Source organism: Macrobrachium nipponense, chromosome 11, assembly GCF_015104395.2.
Source record: "Macrobrachium nipponense isolate FS-2020 chromosome 11, ASM1510439v2, whole genome shotgun sequence".
NCBI lineage: Eukaryota > Metazoa > Arthropoda > Malacostraca > Decapoda > Palaemonidae > Macrobrachium > Macrobrachium nipponense.
In genome coordinates, this window is record NC_061087.1 from 94,836,559 (window position 1) to 94,860,062 (window position 23,504).

The following is a 23,504-nucleotide window of genomic DNA, read 5'->3' on the forward strand; positions in this document are numbered from 1 at the left end:
ATCAGGTATACATACAAGTATACGTGCGTAAAGGTTTAAATTATAAACTGACACCTAAGTTTGAAGGCCCGTTTAACATTTTAGAAAATTTAACGGCCAATAGAGTTAGGGTTCAAAACAATGTATCCAAACCCACTGATGTGAGAATAGTCCCATTGGCACATATCAGAATCTAAAGAAAGGTAGATGGAGTGAGGGAAAAAATGGTTGTATTTATGAAACTTGTATAATAATTTATATATATATATCTATTAATCATATTGTATGTAAACCTATTCTTTTACGCAAGTTATTACATATGTTTTTACCTCATTGCAGGTTTCAAAAATGAATCTGTTATTGTTAGGAGTGATATTGTGTATTCAGACATCTTTGTTGTATGGAAAGAGCGCTAGGACGAAAGAAATAGAATTTAATCATGGCTCGATTATTGAGAGAATCGATGATGTATTTCATCATGTCAAGTAATATTGTTATCGAAGTAGATATGCATGCTATTTTCTTACCTGAAGATGACGTCCTTAACTTAAAGAATGACCTGATGAGGTTTGGTATTTCCCTTAAGGAAATGCATGAACGTAATTTTCATGCTAACTCAGAGATTTCACTAGCTCAAACAATAAGCGTCGCAGAATGTTGTCTTATGACATACAAAAAAAAATAAAACCGCCGAGGCAGAAGAACTCGCTCGTGACCTGCTGATGTGGTCTGTGCGGCACAATACTCTTGAACGCCGCAACCCGCTTATTCTAGCTGGACTAAACATCTTAGGATCAGTTTGCGAATCTAGGCTTAGGAACTCTCAAATCGCCTCAAGATAAATAATCAAAATAAAAGAATTGAGTTTTTGCAACACAAAACGGAACTGGCCTTATCAGAACTTCGCAGCCAGTTATCTTCGATCAATCAAATAATGAATATCGTTAATGAACATTCAAATAATATCGATCAGGTCATGGAAGTTCAACATTTGCTGGCTACTTTAGCTTACTATAGTTCGAAAATAGATCATATCCGTGTGAAAAATGATATTGTTAAACTACAATAAAGTTTTGTACATACTTTACTTACCTGGCAGATATATACTTAGCTATAGTCTCCGACGTTCCCGACAGAATTTCAAATCTCGCGGCACACGCGACAGGTAGGTCAGGTGGTCTACCTTACCCGCCGCTGGGTGGCGGATGTACGAACCACTCCCGTAAGCTTGTCAGATTTTTCTCTTCCACCTGTCTCCTGAGGGGAGGCTGGGTGGGCCATTAATCGTATATATTGCCAGGTAAGTATGTACAAAACTTTATTGTAGTTTAACAATATCATTTTTGTACATGAACTTCCCTGACAGATATATACTTAGCTGATTGGCACCCTTGGTGGAGGGTAAGAGACAGCTCAATAATACAGGTAAGACGGGAAACAACTAATGTTGTAGGATATAAAAACCTTGGTTCTCACCTTTTCAGGATGAAGACTTCATAGATACTATCTCTGAGTCTGCATTGCCTGGAGAGCTACAGCTAGGACGTGACCTGATGCTGAAAGACTCTCGGATCTACCACTGGGATATGTGATCCCCTATTGTGGTAGAATCCAAGTCGGATGCTGTTAGAGGGACCTTGTCCGCTTACCTAACAGATCCTTACCACTACCTCTGCAAGGAGCCAAAACCCACCAGACCAACTAACCAAAATACAAAGGGTTAATATTACGACAAAAAGAGGTGCCTCCTGCAAACCTCTTTCAGACAACCAAAAACAACAATATAAAATATAGGGTAACATATAAAAAATTTACACAGGATAAGTTTCAGCTCCCTGCCCCAGCACCGAATCCGCCGATACGAAAGGTTACCCAAGGCGAAAGCATTTATCATATGTGATTTTTACATCACGTAGGTAGTGGTTTGCGAAAACCGATTGGCATCTCCAAAAAGTTCGCCTCCATCAAGTTCCGCACAGAGATATTTTTATTTTTTCTGGAATGCAAGCGAAGTTGCGATGGCTCTCACCTCGTGAGCTTTCACTTTCAGTAGTCTAAAATGATCTTCCTTACAGGCAACATGTGCCTCTGTAATAAGGCTTCTCAGAAAAAAGGAAAGAGCATTCTTCGACATGGGCCGAGTGGGGTCCTTTACGGAGCACCAAAGCACATCTTGATTAGCCTTAAGTTGTTCCTTCCTCTTAAGGAAATACTTCATAATTCTCATAGGGGCAAAGAGTTCTTTCAGGCTCTTCCCCTACTAGAAAAGATAAACTACGAACTTCAAAGCTCCTGGGCCAAGGGCGTGATGGGTTTTCATTCTTTGCCAGGAAACTTGGAAGAAATGAACACACCATAGAATCTTCCTTAAACCCTACATTGCCCTCAATAGCTTGGAGCTCACTCACTCTCTTAGCTGTAGCTAGGGCCAAAAGGAAGATAGCCTTCTTCGTCAAATCCTTGAAAGAGGCTAAGCCAGGAGGTTCGAATCTAGACGATCCAAGGAATTGTAGGACTACGTCTAGATTCCAGTTCGGTACTACATGAGGACGCTTAATGGTTTCAAATGATCTAATAAGATCATGCAGGTCCTTATCATCGGATATATTTAAGCCTCTATGCCGAAATACCGCCGCCAACATACTGCGGTATCCCTTAATAGTTGACACAACCAGATGACATTCTTCTTTGAGGAAAATAATAGGAAATCCGCAATTTGGGTCACAGAGGTATGGAAGAGGAAATGTTCTTCCTCTTGCACCAACGTCTGAAGACATCCCACTTTGACTGGTATACACGCAAGGTGGAAGGTCTCCTCGCTCTTGCGATTGCTTTAGCAGCTGTTGCTGAAAAGCCTTTCGCTCTGACCAAACTTTGGACAGTCTGAAACCAGTCAGACTGAGAGCGAGGAGATTTTTGTGGTACCTGTCGAAGTGGGGTTGTCTGAGTAGATCGCTCCTTAGCGGGAGCGATCTTGGAAGGTCCGACCAACCATTCCAGTACCTCTGTGAACCATTCTTGGGCCGGCCAAAAGGGAGCGATTAAGGTCATTCTCGTTGAATCGGACTCTACGAACTTCTTGATGGTTAGCCCCAGGATCTTGAAGGGGGGAAACGCGTAGACGTCGAGTCCGTTCCAGTCTAGAAGAAGAGCATCTATTGCTACTGCCTCTGGATCTGATATCGGAGAGCAGTAAGGATCCAGCCTCTTGTTCTTTGACGTGGCAAAGAGGTCTATGTGTGGGCCTGCCCCATAACTTCCACAGGCTCTGGCAATACATCCAGATTGAAGGGTCCATCTCTGTGGGAAGGACCTGATCTTTCCTGCTGAGGAGATCTGCTCTTACATTCCTTTCTCCCTGCACGAACCTGGTGAGAAGCTTGATTCCTCTTTCTTCTGCCCACAGAAGAAGGTCTCTTGCTGTCTCGTACAGGGAGAAGGAATGCGTCCCCCCCTGTTTCCTGATGTATGCCAGAGCTGTAGTGTTGTCCGCGTTGACCTGCACTACCGATCTTCTGACTTTGGGCTCGAAAGCCTTCAGAGCCAACCACACAGCCATCAACTCCTTTCTGTTGATGTGCCAGGCTACCTGGTCCCCCACCCAGGTACCTGACACTTCGCTGGTTCCCAGAGTTGCACCCCACCCCATGTCCGACGCGTCGGCAGAACAACACCAGGTTGGGGGTCTGTGATTGAAGAGACAGTCCCTTCGCAAAGAGGTTGGGATCTGTCCACCATAAGAGATGTTTCTTGATGTCCTGGGATAACGACAGGGAGAACGTCAAATCCTGAGAACGACGACTCCAATTCCCGATGAAGAAAGAATTGGAGTGGTCTCAGGTGCAACCTTCCTAGGGAAACGAATTGCTCCAGAGAGGAGAGCGTCCCCAGCAGACTCATCCACTCCCTCACTGTGCATACTTCTTTCCCTAAGAAGGTTGTTACTCTCTCGAATCCTCGGGCTATCCTTTCCTGCGAGGGAAAAGCCCGAAAACTCAGAGAGTTCATCTGTATCCCGAGATACACACACTCTTGCTCGGGAATTAGTGATGACTTCTTGAAATTGACGAGAAGTCCCAAAGCCTTCGTCAATTCTAAAGTTACTTGTAAGTCCTTCAAACAACGATCTTCTGAATTGGCCCTTATTAGCCAATCGTCGAGGTACATGGATATCCTCACCCCTTTCAAATGAAGCCATTGAGCCACATTCCTCAAAATCCCCGTGAACACTTGAGGGGCCGTCGAGAGGCCGAAACACAGAGCCCTGAACTGAAAAATTTTCCCCCCCATCATGAATCTGAGAAACTTCCTCGAGGAAGGATGGATCGGTACGTGGAAGTAAGCGTCCTGTAAATCCAAGGAAACCATCCAGTCCCCTGGACGAAGTGCTGCCAGCACTGATGAAGGCGTTTCCATCGTGAACTTCTTCTTTTCTACGAAGAAAGTTCAGGGCGCTTACATCCAACACCGGTCTCCATCCCCCTGAGGACTTCGGAACTAGGAAAAGGCGGTTGTAGAAGCCCGATGAATGATGGTCTGTCACTAGTTCGATAGCCCCCTTCTCCAGCATCTGATCTACTGCTAGATGGAGAGCTTGATTCATGATGGGGTCTCTGTACCTGGCCGTCAGTTCCCTTGGGATGGCCGTCAAGGGAGGTCTTTCGACGAAAGGGATGAGGTAACCTCTCCTCAAAATAGAAAGGGTCCAAGGATCCGCCCCTTTTTGGGCCAGAACTTCTGCAAAACTCTAAGAGTCTGGCGCCCACCGTTGATTGAAGGACTTGCAAGTTATTTGGGGGCTTTAACAGACTTGGCGAAAGTCTTACCCCTTCTTGAAGGTCTACGACCTCTAAACGTAGAGGTTCTTGATGAAGATGCCCCTCGAAAAGGGTTCTCGAACACTTGCCTTTTCCTTCTTAGCCTTGGTAGGGAAGGAAGGGCGAGGTTTTCTTGCCGACTGTGCCAAAAGGTCCTGGGTGGCTTTGGCCGAAAGTGACCTCGAAATGTCCTGCACTCGATGTTTCGGGGAACAACTGAGTAGACAGAGGAGCAAACAGCAAAGAAGACCTCTGACATGGGAGACCGACTTCGTTAAGAAGGAACAATAAACCGACCTCTTCTTCACGATCCCGGCCCCATAAAGGGAGGCGATTTCACTCGCTCCGTCTCTTACCGACTTGTCCATACAAGACAAAACACACATAAGATCTTCTGGCGAAATTGACTCTGGCACTTCAATTTTCTTGGCTAGGACTCCCAACGACCAATCAAGGAAGTTAAATACTTCTAGCACTCTAAACATACCTTGAGCAAATGATCCAATTCATTCATTGCCCAAGTCGTCTTAGCAGAGTTAAGGGCAGTTCTCCTTGTCGAATCTACCAGTGCCGAAAAATCCGAATCAGCCGAAGACGGTAGACCCAATCCTAAGGGCTCTCCTGTTTCGTACCAGAAACCAGCGCGTCCTGATAACTTCGAAGGAGGAAAAGCGAACATCGTTTTCCCCGCTTCTTCTTTGGAAGCCATCCAGGAACCAAAACTCCTCAGTGCCTTCTTCATAGAAAGAGTTGGCTTCATCCTCACACAAGAAGAACTCTTCGCTGTCTTCGCCGTTGAAAAAAAGTGAGTGAGGAGGAGGAGGAGCGTAGGCGTAAGGGAATCCCCAAAAAACTTGTTAAAAGTAGCTCTGTAAGCTTCTTGTAAGAAGAGACAGCAGCAGAAGTGTTCGGTTCCTCATCCCGAACCTTCTAGGACGTCTTCTCGAGGCGAGCGCGGAAGATCCTTATGTGACGAAGGGATCCTAGCAGGAGTTGAGCGAGAGGTTGGAGAACGCCCTCTCTTAGAAGAGTTCACATCCACTGGAGAACGATGAGAAGATCTGGGAAGTCTACGATGAGACTCCCTCTTCGAGGTATACGGAATCTCAGCCGAAGGAGAGGTAGGGCTCCTACTCCGAGAATCCTCGGAAACGTCCACAGGGCGCTTACGAGGAGGCGAGCGCCTACTATACTCTATGCGCCTATCCTGAGGCGAGCGGCTGCCAGGAGAAGAGCGCCTATCGAGGAGCAGAGCGCTTGCGCAGCTCTCCATACCTGTCCAGTTGCGTACGATCAACGGAAGTCCGACTGGAAGGCGAAATGCGCCTACTAGGAGAAGGCTGCTTGCGAGACTCTTGACGTCTAACAAGAGGGTAACATTCAGGAGAAGGGCGCTTCAAAACTAACGAGCGCCTACTTGGAGAAGGGCGCTTCCGGGATTCCTGGTGCCTACAAGAGACAAAAACGGTCAGGAGAAGTGCGCCTAGAAGCGGGAGAGCGCCTACACGGAGAAGGGCGCTTGAAAGACTCTTGTTGTCTGCCCCTAGGAGAATAATCAGGAGTATGACGCCTTAAAAGAGACGAGCGCCTACTAGGAGATCTATGTGCAGTAGGCTCTTGGCGCCTACCTTGCGGGAGCGGCTAACAGTAGGCCGTCTATCATGCACACGACTCCTACCAGACTCTAGATGCCTGTCAGGAGAGAAGTCACGATCCGACACTCGAGGAGAGTGACATCTGGAAGAAGAACGCCTACTTGTATAAGGGCGCCTTCTAGAATCTTGAGGCTGCTGAGGAGAAGTTTCACACGAGGGAGTTGAAGAAATCGCTGATGAGCAGGTGCAGTGCGCTTACCGGAAGCGGGAATCCAATCTGAAGAAAAAACTTCTTTCTCCATAGAGCGTCCTACCGATGTTTGGCGTCTTGAAATCGAGAGAGAGCCAGGCGAGCGAGGGCGCTCACGCGAGCGAGGGAGCTCACCTCGAGCAAGGGCGCTCACGCGAGCCCCCACCTTCATACGAAACCTCCCATATGGACGGGAGAACGATCCTCTGAAGAGCGGCGCCTAGATCTCTTGATCGGAAGAGAAACGTCCTTCTTCCTACGTGATCTAACTGCTAGAGAGTCTGCTAGCGCCGTGATCTGAGCTTGAAGTCCCGCGAGTACTCTCGTAGGAGAATCTTCTTGTTCTTCCTCGGAAGCAGGCGCCGAGCGAGGAGCGCGAGAAGAAGAACGATCACAGGATTTTCTTGGGTTTCTTCGCCTCCACCGACGATTCTTCCGGGAAAACCTCCGGACTAGAAGCCCAAATGACTGCAGGGAGCCTTCCAAGCCCTCTTCAACGGGCGCGACGCATCCGGGGAGTTCCAACCTCTCTTCGGAGAGGGAGACGACGAAGAGGAGAAGCATTGGCGTTGGAGCTCCTTCTTGTAGCGATCCGAGGCAGCCTGGGAGCGTACTTCAGGATCTGCCGAGGGGACGCCTGACCGGTGGGGGCTCTCCCTAGCCCTCCTGCGGCTTTCGACTTTCCTACTCCACTGGAACTGGGAGTCTGGAAGAGTCTAGCCTAGAGGCACTAAGGAGCCGGTCAGACGCACCCTCCACAACACTGGGGACACTGCACTGATCACTAACACTCTCCTTACCTTCCAACTGACGAATCTTCTGATCCATAGAACGATTCTTGGCTTTCAGAGCTGCCGCCTCCGAAGGCGAATCATTCGGCTTCGGTTGCGGGGAGCCGGGGCTGCAACTTGGGAAGAAGGTTCTAATTCTACGTTAGTACTATTAGGATCCACATCCAACTCACTCATTCTAGATCTGCTAGAACTTCTAGAGGAAGCCTTACGCACTCTATCACATTCCAACTTCCTAACATAAGAAGAGAGAGCCTTATATTCTTCTTCATTCAATCCCTTACATTCATTACAAGGGTTTAGCAAAAGCACATTCATTCCCCCTGCATTTCATGCAAACCGTGTGGGGGTCTACCGAAGCTTTCGGCAACCTCACCTTACATCCTTCATTCACGCAAACCCTAAACAAAACCGAAGTTTTAACTACCGATTCTAGATCAGACATCGTTAAAGAAAATCAAACTCAAAATCAAACCGGTCCACAATCAGCGTATGCCAAGCCAAACAAAGCGAATACGTCACCAAAAGAAGTCCAAATTAACTCCAGGCAAGCGAGAATCGAAAAACTATCGAGAGGAACCGACAACAGTTGTTATCGTTCCCTGCGACAGAGAAAAATCTGACAAGCTTACTGGAGTGGTTCGTACATCGCCACCCAGCGGCGGTAAGGTAGACCACCTGACCTACCTGTCGCGTGTGCCGCGAGATTTGAAATTCTGTCGGGAACGTCGGAGACTATAGCTAAGTATATATCTGTCAGGGAAGTTCATGTACAAAATATCACATTTTATTGAAAAGTCAAAAGATTACGTAGAAGCAATTACGTTAGCAACAAAGGGTGTGTTATCTCCTCACCTCATGCCTATTAAAGATCTGACGTTAACTTTAGAAAACGGACGGGAGAAGCTAGGTTATAGTTTCCTTTATTAGATGCCCATAAAGTAGAATTCTATTATAGCCTAATATCAGTCAGCGTTGAAAATTATAGAATTATGATCACAATTCCTTTTGATTCTTCCGATGCTTGGCAATCATACAAAATAGCACGCCCGTTTCCTACTTTTATGACGAATAACTCAAATCCAGTAATATCCAATTTAACGGGGCATGTACTGATTTCTTCTGATAAGAAATCATTTATTTACAGTCATTAAAGACTTAGATAAAACTCACTCATTGTTCAGAAGCCATGAATAATAAAATTTGTACAGCTGACTCTTTTGAATTCTATCCTATATCAACGGATTCATGTGAGTTAGACATAGTGCTAAACGGCTCTTCTCTCATACAAGCGAAGGTTTGTCTGGGGAAACTTTATCCCTTTTACGGTAATAAATTCAATTACAGGATGAATAATGGTTTTCCTGGATCCGTTATGATAAGGCCGGATTCGACGTCGTGTGTCCGGACACATCCACCGCCCATGCCCCTATCTTCGTAGCAGCCGATGGTTGTACGGGGTGATACTACAAACTATACCGTCAGAGGGTCAACACGATAATACGTGAGAAGGCGTATTTCGCGAACTACACGTGGGCTACCACAATCATCCCATCACTACCTCTCCCATACAAACGCGCGAGTAGCTCATCGTCTGACGCAACTGGACTGAGATGCCACGCGTCATCCGACTTATGCAGGTGGAGAAAAATCTTCGTTACTACATTCTGCTAGCCTTTGTTCAGCGTGACGGCCATATTGGTTATCGCCGTCAACATCTTTGCTTGGCGTAGGCTGAGGCGTAAACAGAAGGATCTCCAAGGGAACGTACTGGCCCGTTCTGGATGACGTCCCCGTTAAACTCAAGTCGTTTGCGTTTAGGGCCGCTGAACCTGGCCACTTCAGTTCGTGCCTAGGGAATTGTCTGGAATTGTGTTGTGTGAAAAGCGGTCCGTATGCTGGCAAAAATGTAGACAAGAAAGACTCACGCCTTTGCATTTGAACAGTTAAAGTATCTCCAGGGCGCCTAATAAATCATTATAGCCCAATATTATACATTAATATATTCCTAAAGGTATTTTTCGGGCACCTAATAAAATATCAGCCCTATATTGAATTTCTGCAGAATTACATTGTTATACTATATACAATTATATTTATCTATTACAAAGAGTGTCAAGTACTCTTTAACAATTATCATGATCATGCTATAATCATTATTTAGGTAAACCATTATTCTTAATCAGGTTACCTGTTATCATATTAATCATGTTATACATGTTTTTGATTTTTACCTTTTTTATTATTTTTGGGTACATAATCATTATTATTACCAAACATGGATCTTTTTACAATATTTTCCATGCTTTAATTTACTTTGTTTATGAATATGTCAACAAGGGTATGTAACAGAACCTTTTTATGCATTTAATCACTTAGTATGTTACCGAGCACGCTCCTATGGACAATGTTTAAAGTAATTTTTTTTTGTTATTCAAGGCTTGAATAGGTAGCAGTCCGAGCCTAATGTAATAATTACATTATTATATAATTTACAAGGTCTGTAAATATAAACCAATGACCTGGGGTCATGGCATTAGGAGGGTTCTACGTGGACCAAGCAGACCTAGATTACGCTATGCGCTGTCTGCAGTAGCCTGATCTAGCTCTAAGCTTTGTCAACATTTTTATGTTATGATAACTTTGCACAACAACTTCCATGGGAAGCGGTTGACCTGTTAACCTACGCCGGAAACTTGTAACTTCCGAGCCGGCGAACTACGTATGTGTTTTTATATGAATTGCTGAGATAGCTAATGTTCCGCTATCGACGCGATGCTTTAGAATGGCAGTTCCACGCCAACAATCAAACATATCGGTCGTCCGACCGAGCTGCATCTCCTAGTATGGAGTTACAGAATAAAGTTGTTATCTTGTCAAACTTGACTGTTTGAATCATCTCCTCTAGTCACAGAAGAACCTCTCTACTAAGATATCCAAGGGAGATGAGAGGAACCAAAAATTACTTACGAATGACAGTCGTAAGGAAAGAACAAAAAAGTCTATCGCCAAGCGATAAGACATTAGATATATACCCAGTTTTTATATGATCAGAGCTATATAATTACTGGGTAAGTCTCATATACAAAAATTATATTTTTATAAATTAAGGTTTTGTATATACTTACCCAGTAATTATATAGCTCCAATCATATAATAACTGGGAAGTCTCATATATAAAAATAATGATCTATTAATACAAAGGGCAATGGGATGGGCAATCCAGAAGCCTCATAATACAGGCCTGAAGAAAAAAGAGGAAAGAGGAAAAGAAAGGAAAATGGAGTGGAGTTTAAATCCAAAAAGGAAGACCTGTGTCTCCAAGGGGAAATGGAAACAGGATTACCAATTTTTACAGAATAACTGTCATAAGAAAGAGAGATAGCTGATTAAAAAATAAAGTACAAACCTTGATATTAATGAAGTGAATTTCATTGTTTGGAGCAGACTGGACAGAATCGTGCTCTGTGCGAGCAACAAGGTGGATGTCATTGCCTAGAGACCACTTACGATACCGATACCCAACAGGGGCAACCTCATCATCTTCATCTTCATCCAAGAATGGATTTTCATGTTCAAACTTGTGACGGTTACCATCCTGAAAATACAGAATACCAATGAGCTTACCATTCAACAATATCAAAAAACAAATGCTTGTAAACAATTTGCTGATCATCCACAGTGCAAAGATTATTTTGGTATTATATTGGAAATTGGGTAAAGTTTGATAGACCTATGAATGAAATAGTTTACCTCAGATCAAATATCAACTGGGTTTATCTGATATACCACACAATAAGAGGTAAATATTATGTGGAATATCAGATAAACCCAGTTGATATATGATCTGAAATAAACTATTTCATTCACAGAGCTATCAAACTTTACCCAAATTCCAATATAATACCAAAACAATCTTTATACTGTGGATGATCAGCAAGTTGTTTACAAGTAAGAAGTATACCAAGAGATACAATATAGTACATCATCAAGGGAAACGCATCATACTGGCAAAACTCAACCTCATCTATTACGTCATTCATACTATATTTCTAGTCAAGAACATAATCAAAGCCTACTTGCCTGAGCCTGAAATGCTCACGTCATTTCGTTAAAGTATCATAGCTCAGGAAATTAAGTTTAAAAAGAAAAATAATTGGAAGCCCAAATTGCTTTAGAAAAAATATTCAACCCATCTGAATAACTCTCAAGCAGTGAAGCTTTCATTCACTCCTGATAAGAATTTATTTAAAAATGAAGAATTAACAACAACAAAATTTCATGTCCTGGTCATAACTAGCAAAACTTTGTCATAATCAATAAATAACACAGAATGTCATGAACTCTAAAAATACCATTACCTTTTTATCTGAGGCCTTTTACTGTACTGGTTTATTTTAAAAACATGCTTGCCTAGCATATTTTTTTCTTTCTGTGTTAGCTGTCTCTAATGACAATTCATAATGTGCATTTATGAGCATATGATCCTAATTTGAGTGAGCATGTGCTATCAAAAAAATAATTTTTGAAATATTACTGTGAATATGAATGAATAAAATTACTACATGGAACAGAATGCTGCACACAATGTGTAAGACATACATTTTTCAAAACTTGCTGAGAGAAATTATGGTTGATGAATGTAGCTTCAAGGGAGAGATTCCTGGGAGAGTTGAGGGAGTTGCCCTCTTCTTGAGGTGGTTCACTCGATGTCTCGCTAACTGTCAACAAATCTGCAAGAAAAGGGAAAATAAACAACTGAGTAACCTTGGCATCAACAAAAAGACATGCATGGCAGGGCAAACATGTATGATGAAAAAAAATTTTTTTTGAGTGAAATTGGCTATCTACAATCTAAATTATGAAAATTCTATTTTCACTGACTATTTCATTCCCAATCTTTTCTGAGGTATTGTGTGGTCTGGGGTGGATGCAAGAATTGAACTGGCCATAATTTGCATCTACAATTGAACATTTCTGGGTCTACATGAACTACAGATGTCAATCAAACAAGCAAAAGCTATTAATAGTATGTTAGCTACTATAAAGTGAACTGGCATACTTTAAACTAGAGAACATTTTTGTCACACTCATAATAAATCAATGAGCCTTCACTCATCACTGCAAACTCCCCTTTAGTAAAATACGCAAGACTATTTTAGTTCTAGTTTGTAACCTCTTCCATCGAATAAAAAATAAATTGCTGAAAATTTTGGAAACATGATATTGTAATGATACAATTAAGTTTGTTCATACTTACCTGGCAGATATATATATAGCTGTATTTTTCCGAATCCGACAGAATTAAACACTTCGACACACGCAAGTGGGAGTCAGGTGGTTAGTACCCATTCCCCGCCCGCTGGGAGGCGGGTATCAGGAATCATTCCCATTTTCTATTCATAATTTTTATTTCCACTGTCTCCTGAGGGGAGGTGGGTGGGGTACTGATTATATATAATCTGCCAGGTAAGTATGAACAAACTTTAATTGTATCATTACAATATCATTTTGTTCAGGAAACTTACCTGTCAGATATATATATAGCTGAATCCCACCTTTGGTGGTGGGAGTAGACAGAATAGAAGATTTTAGGAAACATATATATGCAGATAATTGATATCTTGATTCCTTACCTGTTAGCATAGCTGACTTCGTGGTTACTGCCGCGTAAGTCTGCTTGTGCTACTAGAGTTGCCAGCGAGGTAGAGACCTATATAGCTGGTGCACTCCAGATGATCTGTCAACAGGGGCGAGACCACGACGTGACTAGACCATATTGACCATACCATGAGGGCTAAGAGTAAAATAAATATATATATAAAAAAAAATATATATCACCACCTGACCCACCTAGCCAAAGTTAAGGTGTGTAACTAAGGCTTAAGAGTTAAGAAGTCACCGTTGTCGGCGACTCAACTACTAAATTAAGAGCTCTTCCTAACCATTTTCTACAGGATAGGATGAGTGGTACTTCTTGCCCCCAAGATTGTGTCTGCAGACACGTATGGCCCTAGCGAGCAGCAGATCTCATATGCCATCTTCACATCTCGCAGGGAGTGTGAATTGAACACAGAGTTGCTTCGCTAAAACATGGTACTCAGGATGTTGCTGAGTGCCATGCTCTGTTGAAAATGCTTCCGAGGCCGCGCCCTCACCTCGTGAGCATTCAAATCAAAAGATTTCAAATCTTTGTGCAAACACAAAGAAGGAGCTTTTTTGAAAGACCTCCTTAACAATAAAGCCAGGGTGTTCTTCGATATGGGCAAGTCTGGTCTTTTCGGGAACACTGCAGATTGTCCGTACGACTTCGACTTTCTTGAGTTTTATGTAGATAAAAACTTGAGAGACCTGACAGGGCACAGGACTCTCTCTGGCTCCTGCCCACTAACTTGTGCCATCCTTGCTTCCAAGCTCCTGGCCCAAGGACAAAACGGGTTTCCATTCTTAGGCCATAACGAAAAGCTTAGAGAGCACACCGCCTTGTGTTCTCTAAAGCCAAAACTTGTGACGATGGCTTAAAATCTCACTAACCCTCCTTGTCGTATCTAGGGTGGTTAAAAAAAATGCCTTCCTGATCACATGCAAGAAGTTAACAGGTAGGAGATGTTCGAATGCTTTGACATCAAGAACTTCAGACTGTGTCTAAGTTCCATATTGAAAGCTTCGATCTGGACATGCACAGTCAGTCCGTCTGTACTAACGTCAGGTGACCGACCAGTTGACCAGTCAGACGAATCAAGGACAGCAAGGCTGTACCCTGAAGACCATAAGGCACTATTCTTCGCTGAAGGATGAGTGTTTGGACTGCCTGGCGATTCAAGCTAAGCAAACCTTGGGGGGTGGGTGTATCAACGCAACCCAACGTCTGTTAGCGAATCAACTCCTGAGCCACTCCTGACTCGAGCTTCTGGTGCCAGGAGAAAGGAGCGAGGAGCAAAAAGGCGATTCAGTCCCGAAGGACGAATGCCTGACAGTCCAACCTGGTCTCATGTTAAACGATCATGCGGGGGTGTATAAACGCAACCGACTTCGTCAACAAGAAACTCAGGGCTACTATATGTCTCCTGATCTCACACGAGTGTCTGACTCCGAGAAAAACAGGTGAGACAAAAGTAGATGGTGAGCGAGTTTCGAGATTTCACAGAACTCAAAGATCGTGAAGGGCTTTGTTGTTTTGACAGAAGCAAATCTCTGAGCCCAAAGGCCGTCAACAATATATTTGCGTATTCTTTAATAGTTGTGACTGCCAGCTTATCCCATTCTTCAAACGGAAAGGGAAGACTGCAATCTTATGCTGTCAACATCTCGATGTCTGAACGTAGTCAGACTCAGAGCGGAGAGGTTATAGGTACCTTTCGTGTTAAAGGAGACCGACTCTCTCGGAAAAGGGTCCTTGGAAGGACGTGACCTCTGTGAATCTAGGGTCTTGAAGGCCAACATGGGGCGATTAGCGTCATTGTCGCTCCCTGTGATGATATAAATCATCTTATTACATTCCTAAGTGATTGAAAAAGGGGAAAAGAGACTAAACATCCATCCCGTTCAATATCATAGGATGGCGTTTAAATGTTACCGCTCCCGGATCGAGAGAAAAAGGGAGCAGAGAAGAAGAAGCCTCTTCGTCCTCAACCTAGCGAAGAGATGAATGAAAGGACGTCCCTAAAGTCTCCACAACTCTCAACATACTTCTAAAGAAAGATTCCACTCGGAAGTCAGTAGTTGCTGCCTTCGATCGAGGACGATTCGAACGGACTTTTGCAATCCTGTAACGAAACCTCTAGAGGATCGTCCATTCTACGCCTGTTGTTATAATAGGCTCTTTCTCGTAAACCCGAACCGGGACCGAGAGAAGATACTTCCTAAGATATAGAGAGCTGTAGAAGATCAGAGTTGATATGGACCATGGTTCCAAAACTCGTTTCGAGGACTGGAGGGACGACTGAATTGCTTCCACTTCTTTCAGATTATAATCCAGGACATCTGAAACCTCTCCATCATGTCCGGTCGGGCGAACTTCTTTCTATCACCTCAAGAGATACTTAACGCACCGAGAGATGTTCAGAATCATTCCTAGATCTTTAATAAAATTTCAGTTTCCCGGTAGGAAAAAACTGTAGAGGTCTGAATTGCAAGTCTATTCAGGGAAACAAACTTCTTTAGGAAGGAAATGGTCCCCAGCAAGCTCATCCATTCCCTCACACAGTATGTTTACTTCCCTAATAAGGCTGCGCTTTGCCTAAGCAAAGAGAGCATATAATAGTGCAATGTTGTGGTAGACTCGTAGTCCTATACCGTGCGGTAACGAGCACCGAAAGGAGTAAGATATCTCTGTAGAACTATTAAGGCCAAACGAATGCAATGTTTATTCATTCATGTAAGAATCCCTCAATCTTAGGCTAAAGTCCGTGATTGTAGGGCAGAGATACAGTTCGTCAGTCAATCCCGTAGGAGAGAGAGAGACGTAACTGCCAGCACAGAGATACGGTTAGTCAGTCAATCCCGCGGAGGAGAGAGACTTAACCTACAGCGCATGACAGCGAACGAGTTGGTACTGGCTCGTTTGGACTGGGAGGAGAGGAGTCAGAGGACAGTGACAGCAGCAGCTTACGATCGTCCGTCATCGTCGTCTCTTAACTTTATGCCTGGGTTGCCAGCTACCCCTATTCTATGAAGAAAAAGGTTCGTTATTTTTAGCATAAAGAGACTCTCAAGCTGGTATATTTAAGCGAAACAGAAAACGCTAATAATATAGATGCGTTTGTGTCGTCAGAACACTACCATACAACGGTAAAAGATAAATCGGAAACTCCTGGAAGGCTGCAGGGAGTAACGATTAAATGTCCTTAAAATGGACCATAGACCTCTCGGTTGCCATCCGAAGAGGTAACTACAGCAAGCGTATATGACTTGAACCAACCAGAAATAAAATAACGCAAGGCAAAATATGAAATTATATCACAATAAAGTTTGTTCATACTTACCTGGCAGACATATATATAGCTGAATTCGGAAATACAGCTACATACATATCTGACAGGCAAGTTTCATGAACAAAACTTAAGAGAATCGAAGCAGTCAGCTCAAGTCTTCTTATGTTATTGGACATAAGCGTTCATTGACGTAGTCTACAAGTCTATTTCTTGTACGAGTCTGCGAATGACGAATGAGAGCTCTTCCGAATCTTGTCAATAAGAGCTTATTCGCTTACGCAATATCAAGTTAATGAGATGTTTGTCAATGAGAACTAACCCATTTACGGGACAAAGAGATATTTTGTCAATGAGGGGATACCCACTTACTTGACAAAACTATAGTATATTGTCAATGGGGGAAAGTCACTGAATTGACAAAACGTAATCCAGGAAGTCGAGCATTTTTATTTTCCGATTCCCGTCTCAAACGAGGAAGGGGCAAGAATCCTGTTAAGAGACTGGGCTTACGTCAGGTATTACGACGATGTTCAATTCGGCAGCGTAGTCCCGACTAGGAACTAACAAAATCTATCATCTGAAAAGCCCTTTCAGATGGGCTAAAAAGCTGGCAAAATTATCCTGGGAAGAGGAAGAAACTCTCCAACCAGCTTCCTCTCCTATCACAACTAATGCCTGCTAAAGCTTAAAATTTATTGGCAGTATGGCAAAGGCAGTCCTGTCTTGCGCTTTTCCTGAAGAGCGTACTTTTGATGAGTGCCTTTGCAAGAATCCTACTGAACGTTGCCGAGAGTCCTGACGTGCAGGACATCGAGCCTTTATAACCCGTAACTGCCTTATCGCAAAGTCTTGACTGCGGTAGTGGCAACTTAAATTTATTGGCAGAATGGCAAAGCTTGCGGTAGAGCAAACGAGAACTTCCCTTGAGCTTTCCTTAACTCCATCCACCTATGCGAAAAGCAATATTAATTGACAGAGACCTCTTGAATTCACGAAACCCGATGTCTTGCTGGGTTTCGAAGAAGTTGTCTGTTCACTTTAAGCTTACTCCGAAGCACTGCCTACTTCACATTCTTTGCAGGTGAGGTAGAAGGTATCATCGAAGGTAGTAGGTAAAAATTCTTTAAGCCCAAATCTGAAACAAGAGCTTGAAGAGTTCAACAGAAACGTTCAGCCAGGCGACACACCTGGCGTGCGCTGGTGCACGCTCGGCGTCCACTGGAGCGCGCTCGGCGTCCACTGCGCGCGCACGCTCGGCACTGCGCGCGCTTGGCGTGCACCCGCGCGCCCCTGGCTTGGGCGTCCGCTCTCAAAGCTTACTGCTACTATGACTTCTTTTACGTATTTCTCAGTGGAAAGACGGACACGAGTTCAGGCGACGTTCGCCTTCTTACTTCTCACTGAAACGCATAACGAGAGAGAGAGAGAGAGAGGACGTGAAGCGTCCTCTTCTATAAAGCTTCTATTTAGAGGGCGCGAGTCCTCCATCCGAAAGCTCCAACCCCTGCGCGGGGAGGACGCTTCGGAGGACGAGAAGCAATCCTTCAGGATTCGTGCACGTGCACGCCACTAGGGCAAGTCTTGGGGATTTTCATCAGAAACACTGCCGAAGGCACGCCAGATCGGTGGGGGCTTCCTCGTAACCCTCCTTCGGCTTTCGACATGCTCTCTCACTGGTTCTGGGAGTCAAGCAGAGGTCCCGGCCTAGAGGCGAAATGAGGCCGATCTGACGCACCCTCCACTACACAAGGGGTATCACTGCACTTCTGCACTTCACTTTTACTCTCTAAAGCAAGCACTTTCGATTCTAAGTTACGAATTCGAAGGAGTATCAGAGAAAGGGCAATTTCTCTACAGACACTGCTTAGGGCCCGAAGGCAACACTGCAGGGTTAGGAGTAACAATTACAGAAGTAGCACTTCACAGCAATGAAGGAGAGCGAGCACCTCTCGTAGACTATACATAGCCCGTAGGCCATACTACAGGGTTATGCAAAATAAAGTCTACAGGAAGGTAGCAGGTTCACTAACCCATGACTTTTGCTTACTGATTAATTGCGTACATTACGAATCATACGTCTTCCTTACGGAATTAGACATGTTTACTGATTAATTGCGTACATACGAATCATACGTCTTCCTTACGGAATAGACAAAGTCTCACACTCCTTACATGACAAATCTCAACAAAGAAGCAAGACCCATACCCCTCGTACATACCAAGTGCGAATCTACCGAAGCTTACGGTAGCCACACCCTATCTTTGCAGACAACCCCGTCTGAAACTAGCCTAACTAGATTCAGATATTTTATGCAAAAAATGAACTTCAAATTCAATCAATTTAAGATAGCGTATGCCTAGCCACAAATCCAAGTGAATAAATCAAAAGACAATTAGGATACTTAGCGGCAATGAAGTTTCCAAAATCCTAAGACGGAGGTACTGAAAACAGGTGTTTTCAGCACCAGCGAACAGAAAATTATGAATAGAAAATGGGAATGGTTCCTGATACCCGCCTCCCAGCGGCGGGAATGGGTACTAACCACCTGACTCCCACTGCGTGTGTCGTAAGTGTTTAAATTTCTGTCGGATTCGGAAAAATACAGCTATATATATATCTGACAGGTAAGTTTCATGAACAAAAAGATCTTTTAATTTTGAAAAGCTACACACTTCACTTAAGGGTATCGGCGGGGTCGGGAATTAATTTTGAGTGACGGTGTTCAAACTTCCTCAGGTGTTACCTCTAGTTTGAATGAAGATGCACACAAAATTTCAGGTGAATTAGATGAAAACTCTTTTTTTAACAAATATTTTTCTTTAAAACATAGCATTTTTTATTTGTTTTTTAAAGTGTATCTCCTTCCTTATTTATCATTCAATTTAAAGAAAAAATTAATAGAAAGTTTATTTCCTATCAAATAAAACGGCAAACGCAGAAATCTAATATGTGATGTGTGCTATTTAAAAAAAATATTTTAAAAAAATAAATAAAAATACCATAAAAATGATATTGTTATGATACAATAAAGTTTGTTCATACTTACCTGGCAGATATATATATAGCTGTATTTTCTGAAGTCCGACTGAATTTTAAAAACTACTTCCGACACACGCGTGGTCGGCCAGGTGGTTAGTAACCCATTCCCGCCGCTGGGAGGCGGGTATCAGGAACCATTCCCATTTTCTATTCATAATTTTTATTTCCACTGTCCCCTGAGGGGAGGTGGGTGGGTACTTGATTATATATATCTGCCAGGTAAGTATGAACAAACTTTATTGTATCATAACAATATCATTTTGTTCATGAAACTTACCTGTCAGATATATATATAGCTGAATCCCACCTTTGGAGGTGGGAAGGGACAGAATAGAAGGATTTTGGGAAACAAATGCATGCAGATGATTTACATCTTGGTTCCACCTGTTAGCATAGCTGGCTTCGTGGTTACTGCCACGTAAGTTCTGCTTGTGCTACTAGAGTTGCCAGCGACTGGTAGGACGGACCTTATATAGCTGGGTGCAACTCCAGAATGATCTGTCAACAGGGGCGAGACCACGACGTGACTAGACCATATTGACCATACCATGAGGGCTAAGAAGTAAAATAAATATATATATATATAAATTATATATCACCACCTGACCAACCTAGCCAAAGTTAAGGTGTGTTAAACTAAGGCTTAAGAGTTAAGAAGTCGCCGTTGTCGGCGACTCAACAACTAAATTAAGAGCTCTTTCCTAACCATTTTCTACAGGATAGGATGAGTGGTACTTCTTGCCCCCAAGATTGTGTCTGCAGACACGTATGGCCCTAGCGAGCAGCAGATCTCATATGCCATCTTCACATCTCGCAGGGAGTGTGACGTGAACCACAGAGTTGCTTCGCTAAAACATGGTACTCAGGATGTGCTGAGTGCCATGCTCTGTTGAAATGCTTCCGAGGCCGCGCCCTCACCTCGTGAGCATTCAAGATAAAAAGATTTCAAATCTTTGTGCAAACACAATGAAGGAGCATTTTTGAAATGAACTCCTTAACACTAAAGCCAGGCTGTTCTTCGATATGGGCAAGTCTGGTCTTTTTTCGGAACACTGCAGATTGCCCGAATGACTTCGACTTTCTTGAGTTTTATGTAGATAAAAAACTTGAGAGACCTGACAGGGCACAGGACTCTCTCTGGCTCCTGCCCACTAACTTGTGCCATCCTTGCTTCCAAGCTCCTGGCCCAAGACAAAACGGGTTACCATTCTTAGGCCACAACGGAAGGGTTAGAGAGCACACCGCCTTGTGTTCTCTAAAGCCGTCTGTACTAAAGTCAGGTGACCGACCAGTTGACCAGTCAGACGAATCAAGGACAGCAAGGCTGTACCCTGAAGACCATAAGGCACTATTCTTCGCTGAAGGATGAGTGTCTGGACTGCCTGGGGCGATTCAATCTAAGCAAACCTTGGGGGTGTATCAACGCAACCCAACGTCGTCAGCGAATCAACTCCTGACTCGAGCTTCTGGTGCCAGGAGAAAGGAGCGAGAACAAAAAGCAAAAAAGGCGATTCAGTCCCGAAGGAAGAATGCCTGACAGTCCAACCTGGTCTCATGTTACACGATCATCGGGGGTGTATAAACGCAACCGACTTCGTCAACAAGCAACTCAGGGCTACTATATGTCGCCTGATCTCGCACGAGTGTCTGACTCCGAGAAAACAGGTGAGACAAAAAGTAGATGATGAGCGAGGTTCGAGATTCCACAGAACTCAAAGATCGTGAAGGGCTTTGTTGTTTGACAGACGCAAATCTCTGAGCCCAAAGGCCGTCAACAACATATTTGCGTATTCTTTAATAGTTGTGACTGCCAGCTTATCCCATTCTTCAGACGGAAATGGAAGACGGTAATCTTATTCCTGTCAACATCTCGATAGCCTGAACGTAGTCAGACTCAGAGCGGAGATGTACATAGGTAGTTATAGGTACCTTTCGAGTTAGAGTAGACCGACTCTCTCGGAAAAGGTCCTTGGAAAGTGAACTAGGAAGTACGTGACCTCTGTGAATCCAGGATCCTGAAGGCCCAACATGGGGTGGGGCGATCAGCGTCATTGTCGCTCCCTGTGACGTCATAAATCCTCTTATTACATTTCCTAAGCGATTGAAAAAAAGGGGAAAAGAGACTAAATATCCATCCCCGTTCAATATCATAGGATGGCGTTTAATGGTACCGATCCCGGATCGAGAATAAGGGAGCAGAAAAGAAGAAGCCTCTTCGTCCTCACATATCGAAGAGAAGAATGAAAAGGGCGTCCCTAAAGTCTCCACAACTCTCAACTTACTTCTAAAGAAAGATTCCACTCGGAAGTCAATAGTTGCTGCCGTCGATCTAGACGATTCGTACGGACTTTTGCAATCCTGTAACGAACCTCTAGAGGATCGTTACATTCTACGCCTGTTGTTATAATAGGCTTCTCGTAAACTCGAACAGGGACCGAGAGAAGATACTTCTTAAGATATGAGAGAGCTGTGGAATATCAGAGTTGATCTGGACCACTGGTTCCCAAAACTCGTTACGAGGACTGGAGGGACTACCGAATCGCTTTTACTTCTTTCAGATTAAGATCCAAGACATCTGAAACCCTATCCAGATGTCCGGCACCTTCTTTCTATCACCTCAGGTGATAAACGCACTGAGAGATGTTCAGAATCATTCCTAGATCTTTAATAATATTTCAGTTTTCCCGGTAGGAAAAAACTGTGGTCTGAATTGCAGTCTATTCGGGGAAACAAACTTCTTCAGGAAGGAAATGGTCCCCAGCAAGCTCATCCATTCCCTCCCCGAGTATGCTTACTTCCCTAATAAGGCTGCGCTTTGCCTAAGCAGGAGAGCAGATAAAAGTGCAATGTTGCGGTAGACTCGTAGTTCTATACCGTGCGGTAAACGAGCACCGAAAGGATTAAGAGATAACTCTGTTGAAAATAGTAAGGCAAAACGAATGCAACGTTTATTCCATTCACGTAAGAAATCCCCTCAATCTTAGGCTAAAGTCCGTGATTGTAGGGCAGAGATACAGTTAGTCAGTCAATCCCGCAGGAGAGACGTAACCGCCAGCACAGAGATACGGTTAGTCAGTCAATCCCGCAGGAGAGAGAGACGTAACCTACCGCGCATGACAGCGCCCGATCTGTTACTGGCTCGGTTGGACTGGAGGACAGACACAGCGTGACAGCAGCAGCCAGCAGCTTACGAACGTCGTCTCTTAACTTTATGTCTGGGTTGCCAGCTACCCTATTCTACGAAGAAAAAAGGTCCGTTATGTTTTTGAGCAGAAAGCTCTCAAGCTGGTATATTTAAGCGAAACAGAAAACGCTAAATATATAGATCGTTTGTGTCGTCAGAACACTACCATACAACGGTAAAAGATAAATCGGAAACTCCTGGAAGGCTGCAGGGAGTAACGATTAAATGTCCCTTAAAATAGACAATAGACCTCTCGGTTGCCATCCGAAGAGGTAACTACAGCAAGCGTATATGACTTGAACCAACCAGAAGTAAAATAACGCAAGGCAAAATATGAAATTATATCACAATAAAGTTTGTTCATACTTACTGCAGACATATATATGCTGAATTCGGAAATACAGCTACATACATATCTGAACAGGCAAGTTTCATGAACAAAACTTAAGAGAATCCGAAAAGCAGTCAGCTCAAGCTTCTTATGTACTGGATCATAAGCGTTCATTGACGTAGTCTACAAGTCTATTTCTTGTACGAGTCTGCGAATGACGAATGAGAGGCTCTTCCGAATCTTGTCAATAAGAGCTTATTCGCTTACGCAATATCAAGTTAATGAGATGTGTGTCAATGAGAACTAACCCATTTACGGGACAGAGATATTTTGTCAATGAGGGGATACCCACTTACTTGACAAAACGAAAGTATATTGTCAATGGGGGAAAGTCACTGAATTGACAAAACGTAATCCAGGGAGTCAAGCATTTAATTTTTTCCCGATTCCCGTCCTCAAACGAGGAAGGGGCAAGAATCCTGTTAAGAGACTGGCTTACGGCAGGTAGAACGACGATGTTCAATTCGGCAGCGTAGTCCCGACTAGAAACTAACAAAATCTATCATCTGAAAAACCCTTTCAGA

The 23,504-nt window shown here is 43.7% G+C and overlaps 1 protein-coding gene across 2 annotated transcripts in view; it reads right to left on the minus strand.

The window, feature by feature from the left end:
• LOC135207491 (eukaryotic translation initiation factor 3 subunit D-like) overlaps positions 1-23,504 on the minus strand; it is a 62,525-nt gene that overhangs the window by 14,417 nt on the left and 24,604 nt on the right. For both annotated transcript variants that reach the window (XM_064239308.1, XM_064239299.1), the window contains exons 7-8: positions 12,035-12,165; positions 10,842-11,030 (exon numbers count right to left, since the gene is read on the minus strand). In XM_064239308.1, coding sequence (XP_064095378.1) covers positions 10,842-11,030; positions 12,035-12,165 — 320 coding nt within the window. The remainder of the gene's footprint in view (positions 1-10,841; positions 11,031-12,034; positions 12,166-23,504) is intronic.